Raw genomic sequence first — 21,067 nt, 5'->3', positions numbered from 1 at the left:
CCAAGTTCCCTGGGAGCAGGCAGGCACCTTGTCTGTCTAACCAAGGCATACTGGGTGCAATAGCACAATGCCTGACACACTGTAGATGCTCATCTGATGATGGCTGAATAAACATAAAATCTGAATTCATTTCTTCAGCCTACATTTATTGAGACCCTCCTGTGTGCAGGGGCTGGGTACTCAGGAGATTCATACAGGTAAAGGAACCACAGGAAGATGTCACCTTTGCAGGCACAGCCAGTGGAGAGGATCAAGTTTCTAGGTCTGCCCAGTGCTGGTGAAGGTAAGAATGTTATGTTTGAGCTGAATCCAGCTCTGATTTTACCATTTTATTCACCAGATATCAGACTGGCACAAACACTGCCAAAATCTTGACACCCTGAGTGGACAAGACTTCCTGCTCACCAAGAACTCCATCAAAACCAGGATGTAAAAGTTAACTTGAGATGATATTCTTAGTGAATCCTTGTTAGTGCCTAGTGCTTACAAAAATCTGCTAAAGCTACTTTTTAGCTTTGACAGAAATCTCTCTACTGGTTTAGTTTCCTGAATCGACTCCCATAAAAAAAAAAATCTGACATGTCTCTGTTTGTTTGTATGAGCTTCTCTTACTCTGTGGAGCCCTAAAGATTTCTCAGAGAGGCTTGGAGGTCAGGATCTGTCCCGGATTGCTTTTTTCTCCCCCAATGATTTTTGCCTTTCCCTTCTCACTTTCAGGACCAGTGAGACAGTTAGGGGTAGGAAAGAAGTGAGCACTAGAGTGGAGTCTGGGTCCCTGGAATTCTCTTCAGCTGGGTGGTCTTGGGCAGGTTATTGAACCTTTCTTGGGTTTGATCACCCATCTATTAAATGATGTGGTTGAAATGAATGAAATTGATGTCTCCCTTCAGCTCTGGGCAATAGGAAGCTTCACTTCCTGATCTAGTGACCCTCCAGCTCCAAAATATAGGTTGAAGTAACTCTGCCTTCAATTTCAGGCATTTACATCTTACCTTTTCCATCTTTGCCATCGGCCTTGCTTGGAAAAATCTGTTTGGTTATCTTACTTCTCCTCCCACCCTCCACGCACTTTCCTGTAGTCTTAGCTCATTTTGGGCATGGCCATCCTGACATTCTTACAGGTTTGAACCACTCTTAAGTAAGGGCCTTATGACTTAGGTAAGGGCCTTATGTCCACTGGACTCCAGGGCTGGAACACTCAATGACTTATCTAAAATAAGATCAGGTTGCTCAATTTTAAATACTAGTTCAGCTGTACCACCTTGGGCAAGATACTTAAGCCCTCTGAGTCTTGGTTTCTTTGTCTGTAAAACGCGGATGATAATAGACCCCACTTCAGTGGGTGTTGTGAGGTATCAGTACCTTCCTGAATACAGTAATTTAGGTATCTTGCATAATCTTTGAAAGTTAGCCATTTTAAATATTTGTGCCTTTTTCCATTTGTCAACTATTGGAACATTTTCCAGAAGATCTACACTGAATTCTTAAGCTGTCCCCCATGGTATATCATTGTATAGGGGACAGTATGAAACTTTGCAGGTAAACAAATATGCTGCATGGAAAAAACATTTAAAATCAGGGCATTACTTCAATGAACAGCTGAGAAGAGGAAGAGTATAGGAGGCAGGGAGGGACCGGAAGAAATAATTCTTTTTCTAAATGTTGCAAGAAGTGGTCTACCGGGTAATTTGCATTGTGATTAAAGCAGCTTCAGATAGGAGAGAGAAAGAACATGAAGAGGGCTGGTCACACTTCATGTTGTATCAGAATTAACAAAATATACCTGCATCCTTTATTTAATATGACTTATACTTAATGATACGAACATCAAGTTGCAGTTGATTATTGACCTTAAAGTAATACTTTGTAGACATTTAAGCAAACATTTGTAAATTTTCATAGTTCTGACTTATTTTTGTATCTTAGCGCTAATTATGTTTTCCTTGGATCTAGGATGTTTCCATAGGTCTGTGAAAAGTCTGTGGCACACTGGCCTGTGCTTGTTCCCCTGGTGGATAAAATGGGCCCAGACAGGGAAAGAAGCTGGGTCTGAGCTGAACCTGGGCTGAGATCTCATTGTTTTTCTGAGGACCCAAATGCAGGGAGTGATGACATCTCTGCGTTGTTATTAAGGATGTGCCAAACAAAAGGATCTGGTCAGAAAAATGGACTCAGGGCAGGGGTTGTGGTCACCCTGCCCCCCAGCTTACATTCGTTGTACAGTTTTCCCCATCTGATCCTACCCCTGGCCCCATCCCCCAACCCAGTCCAACACACTTTTTTGTCTCATTGACTCCAGACAACACACTCAGTCACTCATTCATTCACCAGGCATCCATTAAGTGCCCACTGAGTGCTAAACACTTTGATTACTCAGATGAATTCAACAGCGATTTGGTCCTAGAGGAGGGCATAGTCCATTTCTTTTCTATTTATAACACCACATGTAGAGATCGCCCTCAGCACATCGCTAGCACTGAAAGAATAAATAGATTCTGGGGCTGGAGAGGCCCTGGCATCTTCTTGGGTATCTTATAGTTCAGCATGGAGTTCATGACACCCTCCTTACCCCCACGTGGGTAACTGGTTGTAGGAAAGGTCTTTGCATCATTTGTAAATTATATCATTTGCAAATGACATAATTTTTTTCTTAAGAAAAAATCTATGCAAGTCTCCAATTCTAAAATTCTGTGATTGTATGATTCTAAATTAATTTAGGAAAGCAGGCAGACAGTTTTTGTACGTGTTTCCATGGACACTGTGGATGTTATGTTGAGGTGTCTGCTTAGTCACATTTGGCACCATCTGGCATAAAAGAATTACTGGATTTTGGTGTGAGGGCATCTCAAGGTACTTAGAGGGATCTGTTGTTCTAAGATTCAGTTGATGTTCCAGCAGCTTAGTAGCATAACCACAAGACAGTGTTCAGTTTGCCAGGTAATATACAATATACTAAAAATACAAAGAGTATTTTACTTATAATATTTTTAACAAATAATTTTTAGGATAAGTATATCCCATGTGATATACTTTGGGACATACTTATACTAAAAATAATTCATTGTTTGGCTGGGCACGGTGGCTCACGCCTGTAATCCCAGCACTTTGGGAGGCTGAGATAGGCGAATCATGAGGTCAGAAGATTGAGACCATCTTGGCTAATATAGTGAAACCTTGTCTCTACTGAAAATACAAAAAACAAAATTAGCCGGGAGAGGTGGTGGGTGCCTGTAGTCCCAGCTACTCGGGAGGCTAGGGCAGGAGAATGGCATGAACCCGGGAGATGGAGCTTGCAGTCAGCCGAGATCACCCCACTGCACTCCAGCCTGGGTGACAGAGCAAGACTCCATCTCACAAAAAACAGCCTGGGTGACAGAGCGAGACTCCGTCTCAAAAAAAAAAAAAAAAAAAAATCCATTGTTTATCTGAAATTGACATTAAACTGGGGAGCCTATTTTTTTTTTTAAGCTAAACCTGGCAACTCTAGGTAGCCTCTGTCTGTCATCTGTGATATTGAGAATATATCAGTAGAGGTAATAATACTACACAAAATGGTCTATCAGATGATCAGAAACTTTTCAGCCAATTAAATGTTTGATGTGCCAGTGACTGTCCTCCACTCTGAGCCCCTCCTCAGATATGAGGATTGTGATTTCAAACAGCACAGTTTATGATTTGTAAGACTTTGATTGTTTCTTTTCTGCCAACTATTAATAAAATGACAAACAACCATTCTATTAAAATCCTTAAAATGGCCATACGTATAATTTGTATCTTCATTAGTAGCTACTTACATTTTGAAAAACAGACTTTTAAAATATTGGTGAGATTTGAATTTATAGAATTTATGAGTTTGGGGCTTAATTTTTCTTATCTGGTAAGATAGCTCTGTAATTTCTATGAGGTTGAGACCTGTTAATTCAAGCACACTCCAGCATCTGGCCCCCAAATACCAGATTCTTCTACAGATTTTTCATCTTTGGTTCTCATTAGCCTTGGAATATTTATAACTATACCCATTCATCATTCCTTCTTTTAAGATCTGGTGCCTCTGTTTCCATATTAAATTTAAAGTAGTTTTTTCTAATTCTGTGAAGAAAGTCAATGGTAGCTTGATGGGGATAGCATTGAATCTATAAATTACTTTGGGTAGTATGGCCATTTTCACGATATTGATTCTTCCCATCCATGAGCATGGAATGTTTTTCCATTTGTTTGTGTCCTCTCTTATTTCCTTGAGCAGTGGTTTGTAGTTCTCCTTGAAGAAGACCTTCACATCCCTTGTAAGTAGTATCCATACGTATTTTATTCTCTTTGTAGCAATTGTGAATCAGCATTCACTCATGATTTGGCTGGCTGTCTATTATTGATGTATAGGAATGCTTGTGATTTTTGCACATTGATTTCATATGGAACCAAAAAAGAGCCCACATTGCCAAGACAATCCTAAGCACAAAGAACAAAGCTGAAGGCATCACGCTACCTGATTTCAAACTATACTACAAGGCCACAGTAACCAAAACAGCATGGTACTGGTACCAAAACAGATATATAGGCCAATGGAACAGAACAGAGGCCTCAGAAATAATGCCACACATCTACAACCATCTGATCTTTGACAAACCTGATAAACACAAGCAATGAGGACAGGATTCCCTATTTAATAAATGTTATTGGGAAATCTGGCTAGCCATATGCAGAAAACTGAAACTGGACCCCTTCCTTATGCCTTATACAAAAATTAACTCAAGATGGATTAAAGACTTAAACATAAGATCTAAAACCGTAAAAACCCTAGAAGAAAACCTAGGCAATACCATTCAGGACATAGGCATGGGCAAAGACTTCATGACTAAAACACCAAAAGCAATAGCAACAAAAGCCAAAATTGACAAATGGGATCTAATTAAACTAAAGAGCTTCTGCACAGAAAAAGAAACTACCATCAGAGTGAACAGGCAACCTACAGAATGGGAGAAAATTTTTGCAATCTATCCATCTTACAAAGGGCTAATATCCAGAATGTACAAGGAACTTAAACAAATTTACAAGAAAAAACCAAACAACCTCATCAAAAAGTGGCCAGGAACTTAAACAAATTTACAAGAAAAAAACAACCTCATCAAAAAGTGGCCAAAGGATGACACTTCTCAAAAGAAGACATTTATGCAGCAAACAAACATATGAAAAAAAGCTCATCATCACTGGTTATTAGAGAAATGCAAATCAAAACCACGATGAGATACCATCTCACGCCAGTTAGAATGGCAATCATTAAAAAGTCAGGAAACAACAGATGCTGGAGAGGATGTGGAGAAATAGGAATGCTTTTACACTGTTGGTGGGAGAGTACATTAGTTCAACTATTGTGGAAGACAGTGTGGTGATTCCTCAAGGATCTAGAACCAGAAATACCATTTGACCCAGCAATCCCATTACTAGGTATATACCCAAAGGATTATAAATCATTCTACTCTAATGAGACATGCACATGTATGTTTATTGCAGCACTATTCACAATAGCAAAGACTTGGAACCAACCTAAGTGCCCATCAATGATAGACTGAATAAAGAAAATGTGGAACATATACATGGAATACTATGCAGCCATAAAAAAGGACGAGTTCATGTCCTTTGCAGGGACATGGATGAAGTTGGAAACCATCATTCTCAGCAAAATAACACAGGAACAGAAAACCAAACACTGCATGTTCTCACTGATAAGTAGGAGTTGAACAATGAGAACACAGGGACACAGGGAGGGGAACATCACACGCCGGGGCCTGTCACAGAGTAGGGGCTAGGGGAGGGATAGCATTAGGAGAAATACCTAATGTAGATGATGGGTTGATGGGTGCATCAAATCACCATGGCACATGTATACCTATGTAACAAACCTGCATGTTCTGCACATGTATCTCAGCTCTTAAAGTATTAAAAAAAAAAAAAAGAAAAGAAAAAATCTGGTGCCTCTGTGAGGAAGAAGGAAAAATACAGCCCCATATCCTTGCAAAATTTATAGGCTTTTTGTGAGTTTAGATATTTGCTGAAGTCCTAAATGGAGAACATGAGAGGCTTGCAAAATCCTTAAGATTCCTCTGCTTTGTTTTTGCCATCTTTATTAAAGGAAAAGGGAATATGGAATATAATTTTGCCATTTTCTTTATTGTATTTGATAACAAGAGACAAGTTCCAGAATCTTCATTTTTAAAAAACCTCAGTCACATAATTTTTGACACCAAAATTCAAGATCAGTGGTATCCAAGTCGGACCCAAGAGGTACATGCTATTGTCCTCTCAGGTTTGTAGGGTGAGGAACCACAAATAGCTCTCTTTGCTGAGCTGTCCCCAGACATAAGTGGATAGACTTTTTCACCTGCTGTGGCCATCCCCTGTTGGCCTAAGTGGTGTAGCAGGTCTGGCAGCTTTTCCCCTTATTGTAGGCATGTGGTGGGGTGTGTGTGCAGAGTGGCAGAGTCCTTCCTGCTCTGTTCTAAAACCCTAGCCATGGAAAATCCTTTCTTCTTCTGCTCAGAGTGCCAACAGTGGCACTGGGGCTCCCTGCTGGGCTGGCAGAGAGGAGTGGATATGTGGAAGTCTTTCTTCCCGAATCTTCTCTTTATAGAGGACTGATTTAAAACATGTCATGCATTCATAGTGTCATCTGTATGCCTGTCTTTGTAAAGTGCAGATCTGAACATGTTACTTGCACACATAGATGCTTCCAATTGTTCCCATTGCCTACAGAAGGAATGATTATGGAATAAACTCAAATTTCTTAGTACAGTATGCAAAGCCTTTCATGACCAGTCTCTTCCTATATTCCTAGACCATTGCTGTCCATCAGGAATGTAAAGCAAGCCACATATGTAATTTAAAATTTCTTAGTTGTCACATTATAAAATAGAAAAATAAACAGATGAAGTTAGTTTTAACAACATATTTTATTGTATCCAGTATATCAAAAATATTATTTCAGCATGTGACACTAGTCATATTTCATGTGCTTAAAAGCTACACGTAGCTAGCAGCTACCACACTGGACCAAATAGTTTTGGTCTCTTGACCTTTAGTTCCCCTCGGACCCCAATTTTCACCTCTCTTTCAATCCTAGGAACAATGCTTGCCTATTTCCTACTTGGGAACATTTACATGTGCTATTTCTCTCCCATGTCTGAGAAATTCCAGTCCTTTCTTTACATTTTTAAGTATCACTTCTTCTGAGAGTCTTTCCCTAAGAGCCCATTCCTGTCCACTTCTCACCAAGGGCAGACAAACTGTTCCATTCCCAGGGCTCTTAAAACCCCTGATTCTCCAGCAGGCTTCCTCCCTGTGTACTGTAATTATTTTCCAGACTCTGTACCCGTCCTTCACTAGACCATGAGCACTTTCATGACGGGGACAGTTTCCTATTTATTTTTGTTTAACCAGCACTTAGCATGGTGTCAGAATACAGCAGGCATTCAATGACTCTTGAATAAACACTGGGGTAAAACTACAAGTGTGGCTAAGGCTAATACCAGGTGACTGCTGAGCACTCCCCGAGGGTCTCTGTGGTGTCAAGCACTTGATGTATATTACCTGATCCTGCCTTTACTCTATCCGGTAGGTGCTATTATCTCCATGTAAAGATGCAGGGAATGAGACTCAAAGTCATTCATTCAGTCAGTCAGCAATTGTATATTGGCCACCAAATACATGCTAGGCACTGTTTCAGACACAGGGGATAATAGCATTGGATGAAAGAGGCAGAGACTCTATCCATTAGGAACTTAGATTTGGTTGGGGGAAGCTTATGCATGTAAGTGGATGAGATTATTTCAGCTAACAGAGCAATACCAGAAGAAGACAGGATGGTACAGTGCTGGGGTAGAGTTTGGCCCTGGGGCCTCCAAGGGCCCCTGTGAGTGGCAGCACTGGGTTGAGAATTGAATGATGAGAAGGGTGATGGAAGACACCCATGAAAGGGTTCCAAGGAAGAGTTGAGATGAGCAACCCACATAAGATATTCCTAGAAACAAACTGGCCACGTCTGAGAAACAGAGCTAAGACTTTCATTCCTGGGCAGTTGTGAGCAAGGAGAATGGAGGGAATTCAGGTCAGAGTGGGAGGCAAGGCCTTGCTGGAGTTTGTTGAAAGTTTTTGGATTTTATTCTATGGATACTGGGAAACTTTTGGTGGGTTTTGAGCCAGGGAGTGGGATAATTTGATTTAAGCTTTAGAAAGATCACTCTCCCTGCTTATGTTATTACAGTAGTGGCTATTGCTATAGAGCCATGAGAGATAGATAATGGCTTGGATCAGGTTTGGGTGGGAGCTGGTTGGATTAAAATATATTTGGAAGTAGGGTATAGAGCATTACTGGTGAGATATATGAGGAAAGTCAAGAACAGTTCTCTGGGTTTGGACTTCTGTCATTGGATGCCTTGACTGAGATGAAGAAAGCTTAGTGATTTTGAGGCAGGGCAATCCATAGCTCTGGTTTGGCTGTATTAAGTTCTGTTGGAATTTAGACATTCCAGCACTGAGCTCAGGGATATGGTTCAGGATGAAAGGATACATTTGAGAGTCATTCACTTATAAATGGTATTTGTTTTTTGTTGTTGTTGTTGCTTTTGAGACGGAGTCTCACTCTGTCGCCCAGCCTGGAGTGCAGTGGCATAGTCTCAGCTCACTGCAACCTCTGCCTCCCAAGTGCAAGCAATTCTCCTGCCTCAGCCTCCTGAGTAGCTGGGATTACAGACATGCACCACCATGCCCAGCTAATTTTTTATGTTTAGTAGAGATGGGGTTTCCCCATGTTGGTGAGGCTGATCTTGAACTCCTGACCTCAGGTGATCTGCCCACCTTGACCTCCCAAAGTGCCGGGATTCCAGGTGTGAGCCACTCCACCTGGCGTATAGATGGTATTTGAAGCAAGAGACTGGCCTAGGACTGAGCTCCAAGGCCCTGCAAGTTTGAGGAGTCCAGTAGAAGAGAAGGATATAGAAAAGGAGCCTGGAAGAACAACCAACTGAGACAAAAGGAAAACTAGCAGGGTGTGGTATCACAGTAGCTAAGCTAAGAAAGTGATTGAAAGGCCGGAGTCTAATTTTCAGCATTGGGAAGGACAAAATCTGAAATCTGAACAAATGTTTTTCTAAAATTAAGCAGAAAGAGGAATGATCAGTTGCAACTAATGTTGCATGGAGGTGGAGGTGGAGTAACATGTGACAAAGAAGCAGCCATTGCCATTGCTGTGGGGTCAGAATGTGAAACTAGTGAGGACAGCAGCACGTAGAGACCAAAGCCCAACAGGAGTGCGCATAAAAGAGAATGGGATGTGTGGGAGAAAATGATCCAATAGAAAGGGAGATGCTGGTGATGGATGCAGGAGAAGGGAAAATTGCAGAAGAGAAGTCCTTGGTAGATGAGAAGGAGTGGGGAGCTTGGCCTTAGCAGAAGGCAAGTTTGTGTTACAACTTGTTGGAAGAAGGTAGGGTATATGGGATAGATGCAGCCGCATTGGCGACATTATAATTGGGACGATGGAGTAGTTCTTATTTTAGGGCATCTATTTTCTTTATGAAGTGCATTATGATACTAGTCAAGAAGAACAGGGGAAGTGTTCGAGATTTGGAGATTTGGCAGTGGTCGGCTTGGAGAGTGGACAGTGTACCTGCAAAGGGTGTGTAGAAGAGTGTGGTGCAAAGTCAGCAGCCCATGAGACACATTCAGCATGATGTAAAGTTGCCACTTCTCTACTTCTGAGGGAGAGTGGCATTGGAACCCAGTTCTGCCCAGCCCTCAGGAGCCCTTGACATAGCAACATGCTTCCCTAAAGGAGAAAAAAAAATGTGACCTGTACTATGCCACTTATTCCTCACTGAATGGACTGAGAAGTTGTTGGAACACATAAAGGTAATAACCTTTCACTCCCCTCTCCCTTTCCTAGGACTTCCCCCTTTCTCCTGTCCCTTCAGCTTTCCCTTTTTCGATAAACATCTGCTGAACACCTACCCGTGGGAGGTATTGGGCTTTGTGCTGGCAATACGGCTGTAGACAAGGCAGGAGGTCCCTGGTCTCATGGAACATCTGTTCTAAGAGAGGTGACAGCCATAATGAGGGAAAGAAACGATGGCATATGATCATTTCAGATGCTGATAAGCATATCAGTAAAGTCAACAAATGGGCAGTGAGATTGAGCGGCGGGTTGGGGGGTACTTTTGAAGGTCCCTCTGAGAATTTGACCTTTTTGCTGAGCCCTGAAGGGTAGGAAAAAGGGAATTGTTGACAACCCAGGGCCTTTTCTGTCCATGGTAGAGAAAAGGAGACTAGATGAAAGAGAGCCTGTGGGATGGGGTGAAGAAATACTCTTGACACTTTTGTTCAGAAGATTAAGATGTTTGAATCTCACCATGGAAGGATTCTCAGTATCTAGCTCCCTCTCTCTGTCTCCCCTTCGTACCCCCCTACATTTCAACAACTGTTCGTTTCTGGAAACAAAATCATCCTGCAAGCACAAAAAGAGGTTGGCATTCAGATCAGGCTTACTCCAAAGTGAACTGAGAAAATTGACCTGAAACACAAAATCAAGCCTCTTGTTTCAGCAAAGCCAACAGCAATCGATCAGGAAATCCTTCTCTCATAAGAAATTCCACCCAGACCTTCCCTTGGCACTTTGTTTTTCCTCCCATTTTGCTCTCTGTGTTTGGCTCCTATCTTACCTGAGAACCTGTTTTCTTTGCCTGGCGTCACACCCTGAGTGCAAAGGTAGTACACAGCAGTAAAGTCAAGGTGGGCAGGAGGCGTGGAGGTGTCAGGTTGTTTGTGTGCTTGCTGGGTGGGGTCCAGAAGGAATTTATGTGTAATCCCCAGCTGTAACACCATTTAATGCAGCGATCTTCAACCTTTTTGGCACCAGAGACCAGTTTCATGGAAGACAATTTTTCCATGAACGGGGTCTTGGGATGAGTCAACTGTATTACATTTATTGTGCACTTTATTTCTATTATTATTACATTGTAATATATAATGAAATAATTATATAACTCACCATAATTTAGAATCAGTGGGAGCCCGGAGCTCATTTTCCTGTAACTAGATGGTCCCATCTGGGGGTGATAAGAGACAGTGACAGATCATCAGGTATTAGATTTTCCTAAGGAGCACACAACCTAGATCCCTCTCATGTGCAGTTCACAATAGGGTTTGCGCTTCTGTGAGAATCTGATGCCATCACTCATCTGACAGGAGGCAGAACTCAGGCAGGAATGGGAGCAATGGGGAGCTGCTGTAAATACAGATGAAGCTTTGCTTTTCTCACCCACCACTCACCTGCTGTATGGCTTGGTTTTTAACAGACTATGGACTGACTTTTCCTAGTGAAAGAAAAAAAAAGAGGAGGTTAAAGAGTTCACCTTCCTAGGAACTTTCAAAAACAGACTTCTCATTCCTGATGAAGGTAATAAAGAACTTAGCTCAACTCCAAATTCTGTGTTGCCCTGAAAGTCTTGAGGAGGTGCTATTTTGAGAAAAAAGTTTCATTCTCCAGTTGTATTCCCTTTCAGGAATTTGAGAATTGGAAGGGACCTTGCAGCTTGTCTGCATCACCCAGGGAAGTCCCTTGGTATGTTCTTCTTTGGCAATGTTTTGTCTGGATGACTTGGTACCAGAAGGACAGACTGGCTCCTCTCACTGTTCAGCCCCCTCAAGTTCCATAGTGCAATGTTTCCAGACACTTCACCTCACACTCCATGTAGAAAATGATCATCTTGGCAAGACACATTGGAGTAAATAGACAAGGTTGCTCAAGGCCAGACATGGACTGAGGTCTGGGGCTGGGCCAGTGTGTTGTTACAGGACGGAGGGGATAATATGTTGGCACACTGAAAATCCATCAGCGAGTAGCTCTGCTGATAGATCTCCTTCCTCACCAGGTTCCATGCCTCTTGAGGGTAAGAGCTGTGTTTTGGTCTTTCTTAAATTAAAAACCTCAGGCCCTTGAGAAGTTCTACAGCTGGTAGAGAGCTCATGAAAATATGGTTGCCCTAAATGCAACAAAGATCTCTTCAGTGGAAGGTGACCACAGAGATTACTTTCTTAAGTGTCATTGATAACCAAAGATATGTCGTTGGGTTGCATTAAAGATGTGTCATTAAAAACTGTTCTTGGCTGGGCACAGTGGCTCATGCCTGTAATCCCAGCACTTTAGGAAGCCAAGGCAGGTGAATCACCTGAGGTCAGGAGTTCGAGACCAGCCTGGCCAACATGGCGAAAACCCGTTTCTGCTAAAAATATAAAAACTGGCCGGACATGGTGGTGCATGCCTGTAATCCCAGCTACTCGGGAGGCTGAGGCAGGGGAATCGCTTGAACCCAGGAGGCGAAGGTTGCAGTGAGCCAAGATCGCACCACTGCACTCCAGCCTGGGTGACAGAGCAAGACTCTGTCTCAAAGAAAAAAATAAAAACCAAAACCAAACTGTTCTTTTTCTGTCCCTATTTTTGTGTGTTCACTCTGATCTGGAATCACACTGCTCAGGTTTGGGTCCTGGCTCTGCCACTCATTGGCTGTTTCACCTTGAACAGGTTACTTGCTCTCTTGAGACCCTGGTTTCCTCATCTGTTGAGTGAGGATAATGAAATCATCTAGTATGTGATACTACCCAAGGGCTATCTATCTCCAAGGCCCTTGCTCTACATCACTCCATCAAACTCACTCTATAGGAGCCTTTTTAAATCTACAGAGCCACACATACAAGACACCAGAGAAGTCAGAGAGAACGTTTTTTGAGAGACTTTGCAATTTAGTTAAAATAAATACTGGCTAACAATGCCTAGATTTATTAAATACTTGGGATCAATCCAACAATTCGTAAAGTACTTGAGATCAATCACTCAGCCTACATTATGGCTGGGCGCAGTGGCTCACGTGTGTAATCCCAGCAATTTGGGAGGCTGAGGCAGGAGGATCACTTAAGTTCAGGAGTTCAAGACCACCCTGGGCAATACAGGGAGACTCTATCTCTATTAAAAAACAAAAAACAAAACCATTATGGGCTATTATCTTATGTTTTGAAGTTACAAAGATAGTCGAAAGATGGTATGAAAAGTGGCATAAAAATTGAAACTAATGATTTATTTAGGTTTTTGTGGTTGTTAATTTAGAAAAAATTAAAACAAAATAAGAATTCAGTTTGGTAGCCAATAAATTCTTCCAAAGACACTGAACCCTGAGATATATATTAGACATGTTTCTACTTCCTGAGTTCTGATTGGGGTGTTGTCCTTTGAAAGTGAGGAGCCAATAAGATGGATTTTTAAATGATGGTTGGGAGAGGGTGGTAGGAAGTGATTTCCGATTTCTCCACAGTAGATATTGATTGCTTTGTTAGAAATTAGCATGATTGAGACTTGCTTTAAGATGAACAGCATCAGAAAACATATTGATTTCCTTTTTTATTATTATTATTTTTATGTATTTATTTATTTATTTTTTGAGACGGAGTCTTGCTCTGTCACCCAGGCTGGAGTGCAGTGGCGCAATCTCTGTTCACTGCAACCTCTGCCTCCCGGGTCCAAGCAATTCACCTGTCTTAGCCTCCCGAGTAGTTGGGACTACAGGTGCATGCCCTACACTGGCTATTTTGTTTTTGTTGTTGTTGTTGTTTGTATTTTTAGTAGAGATGGGGTTTCACCATATTGATCAGGCTGGTCTCAAACCCCTGACCTCAGGTGATCCACCTGCCTCGGCCTCCCAAAGTGCTGGGATTACAGGCGTGAGCCACCACACCTGGCCTTTTTTTTTTTTTTTTTTTTTTAATATTAGAGGAAGCTACCTAAGTATTTGCCTTGAGGAAATCCAATGATTCTAAAAGCTCCTTTGAAAGAAATTTACTAAGAAGTTGAACAAAAATATTCTAATAAGATAATAAATTTGAATATCTTTTATACCTATAGGACAGAGGAGAGAGGGAAGGGTTTATAAAGTCTGTGAAATATATGTCACTTAAAAATATGTGTTATGTATTCAGCACTTATGTTAAAAAATAATTAGGAAAACCTGGCTTACCTTTTCCAATTAGAGGGACCTGGCTGAGAGGCTGGCCAGATTCTATATTTTCCAAGAAAATCAAATCCTAGAAAGGTCGCATTTCCTTTTGAATGTTGACACCAAAGATAGCTCAAAGATAGAGAAGTTATCCTTATTCAGTATTTTGAACTGAAGGATCCTATTTGATATTTTTTGTTTGACCTAATGTCCTAGAAGTAAACTGAAATTCCACCTACTCCTTTTGGAGAGGCATCAGGGGAGAAGTACCCTCTTAAAATTCTAAGTCTTCTGTTAGCAGAAAACATCCTCTTTTGGTTAGTGGAAATTTCCACTCCCAGCATACCGAGGCATTTTTACCTCTATGCAGCTTCCTCTTGGTTTTTGTGATTGAGTTACTTTTAGCAAGTTACCTTGTTTCTCCTGTTTCTTATTTAACTATGCTGTATCTTTTACTTCTCTTTCTCCATTAACTAATTCCCACAGCCCTTTTCTTAAACTTCCTACACTGAGAGATACTTTAAATATTTTGATCTTCCTCTTTACAAAAAGGGGTGTCAGGGGGAAGACCTGGTTTGTCCAGAAATCGGGTATCAGATCTGCCCCCAAATCTTGATTCACAGTCATGACGCAATTCAAATTCATTCACTAGTTTGTTAGTCCTTGTATTCTTATTCAACCTAAGGGAACATTTTTGCTTTTAAATCCAATTCCAAAATAGGGCAGTAGGAATGTTGAGTGATTATTATAATGTGTGATTATTATGTGCAGCTAAGCACGTACATGACTTCATTTAAGTGTCGTACCACAGTCCCTTGAGATAAGTTGTGTCATCTCCATTTTATAGATGAGTAGGCAGAACTAGTAATCCTAACCACTGTGTTTACACTGCCAGCTAGTACTGTATAGTAAATTTACAATTCTAAATTGATTGAAAATTTATTTGTGTATTTAAAGTTGTTATAAACCTAAGATAATCTTAAAATTTTAAATCTGGTTTAGAAGCATGTCAGAAAATTTGACAATAATTAAAGAAATGTGTAGGCCCATTTTGCAAGTGTTTCCTGTTCAGCCGGTATTGATGTTCCTAGGGCTTGATATTCACTGGCAAAATTATGAGCGATATTAGTGAATGTCACAGCAAACTCTTGGATTCCATTTAGTTATGTTGTAGTCAGTGAATGGAACAGACTGGTAATAAAGTGTATCATGGATTTTCAAGTCAAAAGAAACTTGATTCAAATCCTGACTTTTCCTCTATGCTTGGATGAGCTTGCAGGCCACTCATCCCTTCTAATATCAGTATCTTCATCTGTAAAATGGAAATAATAATATCTCATATGGTAATGGTTAAATTAAATGGGACAATGTATGTAAATTGCTTAGACCTTGTACATAATATAATAACATCCAATAAAATTGTAGTTGTTCATAACAATCATCACGATCATAGAATCCAAGTTGGGAAGGATCAGACAGACTTAAAGATCAGACAGACTTAGTGCAAGTTCTGATTCTACTAGTAAGTCACTTTGCCCCGCTGGGTTTGCATCTCCTTATCTGCACAATGCGGATAATATGTAACACAGGATTATGATAAAGATTACGTGAAAACTGATGTCTGTAAAATGTCCAGCTCTAATTGACCTTCACAAATGATAGCAAACCCCTCCCTTTGGTTGGCTTGTTGCCTGTCTTTTAGAATAGGCAGATATAGGGCCTAGAATTATTAGAGAGCTTTGTTTAATATTGAACATTAGTTTCCCCATGGCATGTATCAGTTTGGCTCTAATCTTATGATCTGAGTGATTGACAAAGTTATTTTTGCTCTCTGGGTCATGATTTTGATTAGATCTAGAAATACTCTGAGGATCCCAACTTACTTACTTGATTGTTAAGACTAAAGTTCTTATTCTTCTATAATCTTTGTCTCCATCTTCCTGGATACATTCTGTGCTGAATAAAACTATTCATATATATAAAAAATTCTAAATCAAAGGAATATGTCAGGCAATGATTAATATACATTAATGTGTGAATTGGATGGTTCAGTGCTCTCTATGATTGTTGCCAGTGATTCAGAATTTAATACTGAGATCATCAGCATTTAAAATAATTTAACATTGTGTGACAATTTAATTTATTTGATCTCTGCTGCATTCTTCTTGTCCAACTTTATATGAAGCATTACAGTTGTGAAGTCAGTAATAACAATAGTAATGTGCTGAGTTTTGAATGTGAAGAAAAGGTGACCAAAGCAGCTAAATAAAGAATTGTACTATGCATTTTCCTGAAAGGAGTTCCTCTGCTTGGAGGCTCTTCGCTGTGGTTTAGGTGCAAAATCCTTTAACCATATACTTAGCATTTCTACTCCTTGCGTGCAAGTTTATTTCTGTGGACTGTTCCTCTGTGCCTTGCGTAAAGAGCTCCAGGTGAGATTATTAACATGTAATGTAAGATCTCACCCAACCTGCTTTTTGCTGTTTGGAACTGGGCGTACAATCGCTATTCTGAGGTGGATAGTTATCTGGTTTTAAATCCAAGTTTTGTTCTCCACTAGATGCCAGATTTTATATTCCACCGGCTAACAAGTCTATAAATACTATGTTAACTTTCCTCCCTTCTCTCTCAGAAGGAGACTTCATCTCCTCTAGCATTCATCAAGAACATATGCCTTGTTGTGGGCTCCTGAAACCCTGAAAAGAAAATTTCCTTTTAAACATAGTACCTGTAAAAGTTAAAATAGGTTTGTCTACTTGGTGTTATTTAAGGGACACTGGGAAAGTTCTTCATTCCAGGTTATTTCCTCCAATCATTACACTGTTGGTGATTTATTTCTCTAGGATTCACATCCATGCTTCCTCAGGCCTGCAGGGGCAGTACCGAACTTCCCCTTAACCACAGGGAAGGGAAGGATAGAGCTGCAGAAATGATAGCAGGCCAAGATCCCATTGGTGTGGAGTCCCTGAAATGGGGTCATCAGGCACTGGATACCAAGCAAATCCTGAAGTGCACTGGATTGCACTGTTTAGAGCCTCCTGTCCCTGCTGGGGAGGAGGTAAGAAGGCCCAATCCCATGACAGGGGGTATATGAGGGCAGTGTTTTCCATAGCGACCAGAAGCAAATCATGGCCTTTGAGAATGAGCTGGTCATTGAAAATTCTTTCAATTAAAAGATTCTTGCCTTAGGGGGAATACAGCCTCCTAAAATGCCTTTCATTTCAATTTGTGTAACCTGTGTCTCCATGGAAGATTCTGCCTCCCAATGAAGACAGTCTGGAAAGAGATCCCAGGGCCTAATTGTCAGCCTCTGCAAAGGAAGCTTTTAAATGTTTCCTTCCTTTGCCTCTTATCCCCAGCTTTATACAGTAACTACCTTGGCTCATTGATCTTCTCACCCAGTGATTCTCAAAATGAGCTGGTGATATGGTTTGGCTGTGTCCCCACCCAAATCTCATTTTGAATTGTACTCCCATAATTCCCATGTGTTGTGGAAGGGACCCGGTGGGAGATAATTTGAATCATGGGGTCAGTTTCCCCCATACTGTTCTCACGGTAGTGAATACGTCTCATGAGATCTGATGGTTTTATCAGGGTTTCTGCTTTTGCATTTTCCTCATTTTCTCTTGCTGCCACCATGTAAGAAGTGCCTTTCACCTCCCACCATGATTCTGAGGCCTCCCGGGCCATGTGGAACTGTAAGTCCAATTAAACCTCTTTTTCTTCCCAGTCTCGGGTATGTCTTTATCAGCAGAATTAAAATGGACTAATACAACTGGGTTTCAGGTGCCTACTTACTATCTGTGAGACTTTGGGAAGTCATGTTAATTTGGACCTACTTCCTTTATGTAAAAATGAATGTATAATATATATCCTTCTGTCCATCTCACAAGATTGTTGTGAGTAAAATGAAAAAAGTGCTATTTTCAAGCATTCAGTGAACCCGTGATAAGCACCAAGTAGGAGTTTGTGCTAAGTACAGAAGTACTTAAGTACTTAGGAGGTACTAAGTACAGAGGTACATGGTCTTCTATCTAGGGAGATCAAAAGAGGACTCCTCCAAGCAAAGAAGATCCCTTCCTCTCCTGTTGTATCCTCAGTGTATTAACACCTGGGATGAATATAATATTTGTTCAATGGTCATGTGTAGCGTGACTTGTGCTGTAATATTATATGTGATGCAATATGGGAAAATAGCAAGATGGTGGATTACTACTTTCATGGAGTGTAGACAGACCTCTTAGTAGAGACAACGTTTGAGTTGGGCCTTGGTGGATGAGTAAAGCTTCATGAAAAACTTAATATGTTGCCCTTATTTTTTACACTTTGCAGAGGACTGACATTAGTTTCCATACTGGCATGTGGGAAGCTGTCACTGACTTCTGACTTGTCCATTCATTCTAATAAAGTCACCTCACAGACATGTTTATAAATGCATTAAAATCAGGCATGTTTTCAGAGACAGTTTTTAGAATATAAAGTGTTATAATGTAAAACCACGCCGTTTTTTCGGACACCTCTCTCTCTCTCTCTCTCTCTCTCGCAAGGAGCTGCTCTCCTTTCTCCTTTCTTCTGCCTATTAAACTTTCCACTCTTTACTCCCCCACCCAACCCCATAAAAAAAGGAAAAACCTGTTAGTTTATCCGGACCTTTTTTTTTTTTTACCTGATTCGACTACACTTTTTTTTTTTTTTTGAGACGGAGTCTCGCTCTATCGCCCAGGCTGGAGTGCAGTGGCGCAATCTCGGCTCACTGCAAGCTCCGCCTCCCGGGTTCACGCCATTCTCCTGCCTCAGCCTCTCCGAGTAGCTGGGACTACAGGCGCCTGCTACCACGCCCAGCTAATTTTTTGTATTTTTAGTAGAGACAGGGTTTCACCGTGGTCTCGATCTCCTGACCTAGTGATCCGCCCGCCTTGGCCTCCCAAAGTGCTGGGATTACAAGCGTGAGCCACCGTGCCCGGCCCACTTTAAACTAAAACGTGCTTTGTTTTTAGAGCTGGAGTTTGTTGCTAACGAAAGGGTAATTATAGTTCACAGGAACTCTCAACTCATTGGAACATACTTGCTGTAGATATTGAAAAAAAATTTGTTCTTTTGAGGCAGGGGCAGGAGAAAAGCCAAAGACAATGAGACAGGTTTTCTGGAGAGAGCTGGTTAATGGAATGCATGTGGCCCTTAGGAGGGCATTAGTTAGCAGAGCTATGTTTCTCATAGGTGCATTTTGTAAAATGAAAGTTTTAGTTCCTATGAAAAAAATGTTACATTGGGATAATGGTGAAGATTAATTAAAAGGGCATAATCATAACCTTAGATCTCTCTTTTTATTATCATTTTATCATAACAATTACATTAACATAATGTTATGGGCTAAATATTTCCCTTGCCAAGTAGAAGGATGTGATTGTATGGACCCTGTGTTTAGAGAACAAAATAGTTACCCATATGGGTGATATTGTAGAGACTCGTGTGAATTTTCTTGGGAGATTAACTCTTTAAACACAGAAAATTTTAATTTTGACAATTTTAATGATAGACTTTAGAATTCAGGAAATGCTTCACACTTTGGATCAAAGTAAATGCAAAGCAATTTAGTCTTTTCTTCTTCATGCCTTTAGGATTATTACGATGGATGTCAGTTATTATCTCAAATGCTATTGAGAGATGTTCAGGGCTGCTTGAATTGGTTCCAGAGCCTGGTGCTTCAGAGTAGAGTATACAGTCACTTTTTATATTTTCTGTCTCTCTCCTCACTATCTACTACATTTTATTTCTATTCCTTTTCCTATTCTTCAGCCTCACCTTTTTCACTGGCTTCTTTCCCAAGCGGCAAGTATGATTTGTCAGCTCTGTCTTTTAAGAAATCCTACTTTTGTGTCATCTGATCGAGCTCAACACTCCCTATAAATTATTCTTGCCAAAATATTGAACCTGAATTTCATCAAATCACTATATCCAAGTGCCAATCTGCAGGATATAGAAGAATTAAATGAACATGTTAAATGATACTTCAATGATACAATCGGCAAAGTTCCAAAACAAACAGAACTTTACAGGACAAATGACCAAGGGGAAAAGAAAGACAGACAGACATGTAATGGATACCTATAGACCAGAAGAGACTAAAGACACTTGTCAGCCAGTTTCAGTGTATGGAGCTTACTTGGGTCCTGAGTGAAAAAAAAAAAAAAAAATATGAAAAAGTATGAGGCCACTGGGGGAAGTTGAACACTAATCAGATATTTGATGATTTTAAGGACTTATTGTTAATTTTTTAAGCTGTGATAGTGGTAGTATGGTTATGATTTTTTCGTGGTTTTTTTTTGGAGACAGGTACTGATATTTCGGGATGAAATGATGAGTTGATAATTGAAGTTTCATCATGGGTATAAGAGACTACATTATACTATTTTCTCTACTTTGAGTATGTTGAAATTTTCCATAAGAAAATATTAAAAAGCAACAACAACAAATTAATTCTCTGCTTTGAGACTCAGTCCTGTCTATCTGTACTGTCCATTACTTCACAAACATTTCTAGATAGAGTGGCTTCTAATCACTGTAGAGGCTCTAATTTTTCTGGGCTGTTCTTACAGTTTCTTCTTTTGTGTGCTCTGCTTCTTAGCTGTCTCCTTCCTCAGCCCTCTCCTAGTCTTGCTTTATACTAAGCATTGTTGGCCTGTGGGTTCAGAGATGAGCTTCGAAGGATATGTCATTCCTCTGAAATATAGTGCTTTGTCTGCATATGCAAATGTGCATTTTTTAGTTGTTAGTTTAATGCTTCTTACCAGCCTTCCAAGTGTCCATGATTCAAGAATGTTACAGACAGCCTCACTGCACACTGTCCTGAATAATCATGTTTCATGGCTTTTTCTTTTCTCTGCTTGCGTGATATCACATGTCTGGTCCACAACTCTGTCCCGTGCTTCAGCCCTATTCATTCGTCTACTCTTTATCTCCACCTAACAACTCAAAGATAATATGTTTGGGTGTCAGTTTTATTATTTACCCCATTGCTCTTCATGTCAAATATCTCT

The 21,067-nt window shown here is 40.6% G+C and overlaps 2 protein-coding genes across 2 annotated transcripts in view; both read left to right on the top strand.

Moving 5' to 3' along the window:
* Window positions 1–21,067, top strand: part of CUNH1orf21 (chromosome unknown C1orf21 homolog) — a 254,200-nt gene that overhangs the window by 40,816 nt on the left and 192,317 nt on the right. The gene's annotated exons all lie outside the window — the stretch shown is intronic.
* The window catches only part of LOC116457906 (acyl-protein thioesterase 1), a 31,127-nt gene continuing 10,276 nt past the window's right edge, over window positions 217–21,067 (top strand). Inside the window, exons 1-4 of the mRNA XM_058430496.1 lie at window positions 217–283; window positions 6,128–6,301; window positions 9,935–10,037; window positions 16,935–17,088. Coding sequence (XP_058286479.1) covers window positions 217–283; window positions 6,128–6,301; window positions 9,935–10,037; window positions 16,935–17,088 — 498 coding nt within the window. The remainder of the gene's footprint in view (window positions 284–6,127; window positions 6,302–9,934; window positions 10,038–16,934; window positions 17,089–21,067) is intronic.

Source organism: Hylobates moloch, unplaced genomic scaffold (genome assembly GCF_009828535.3).
Source record: "Hylobates moloch isolate HMO894 unplaced genomic scaffold, HMol_V3 SCAFFOLD_18, whole genome shotgun sequence".
NCBI classification, from domain to species: domain Eukaryota; kingdom Metazoa; phylum Chordata; class Mammalia; order Primates; family Hylobatidae; genus Hylobates; species Hylobates moloch.
The sequence above is the reverse complement of the archived record's forward strand: the minus strand, read 5'-3'. Positions and strand labels throughout refer to the sequence as shown.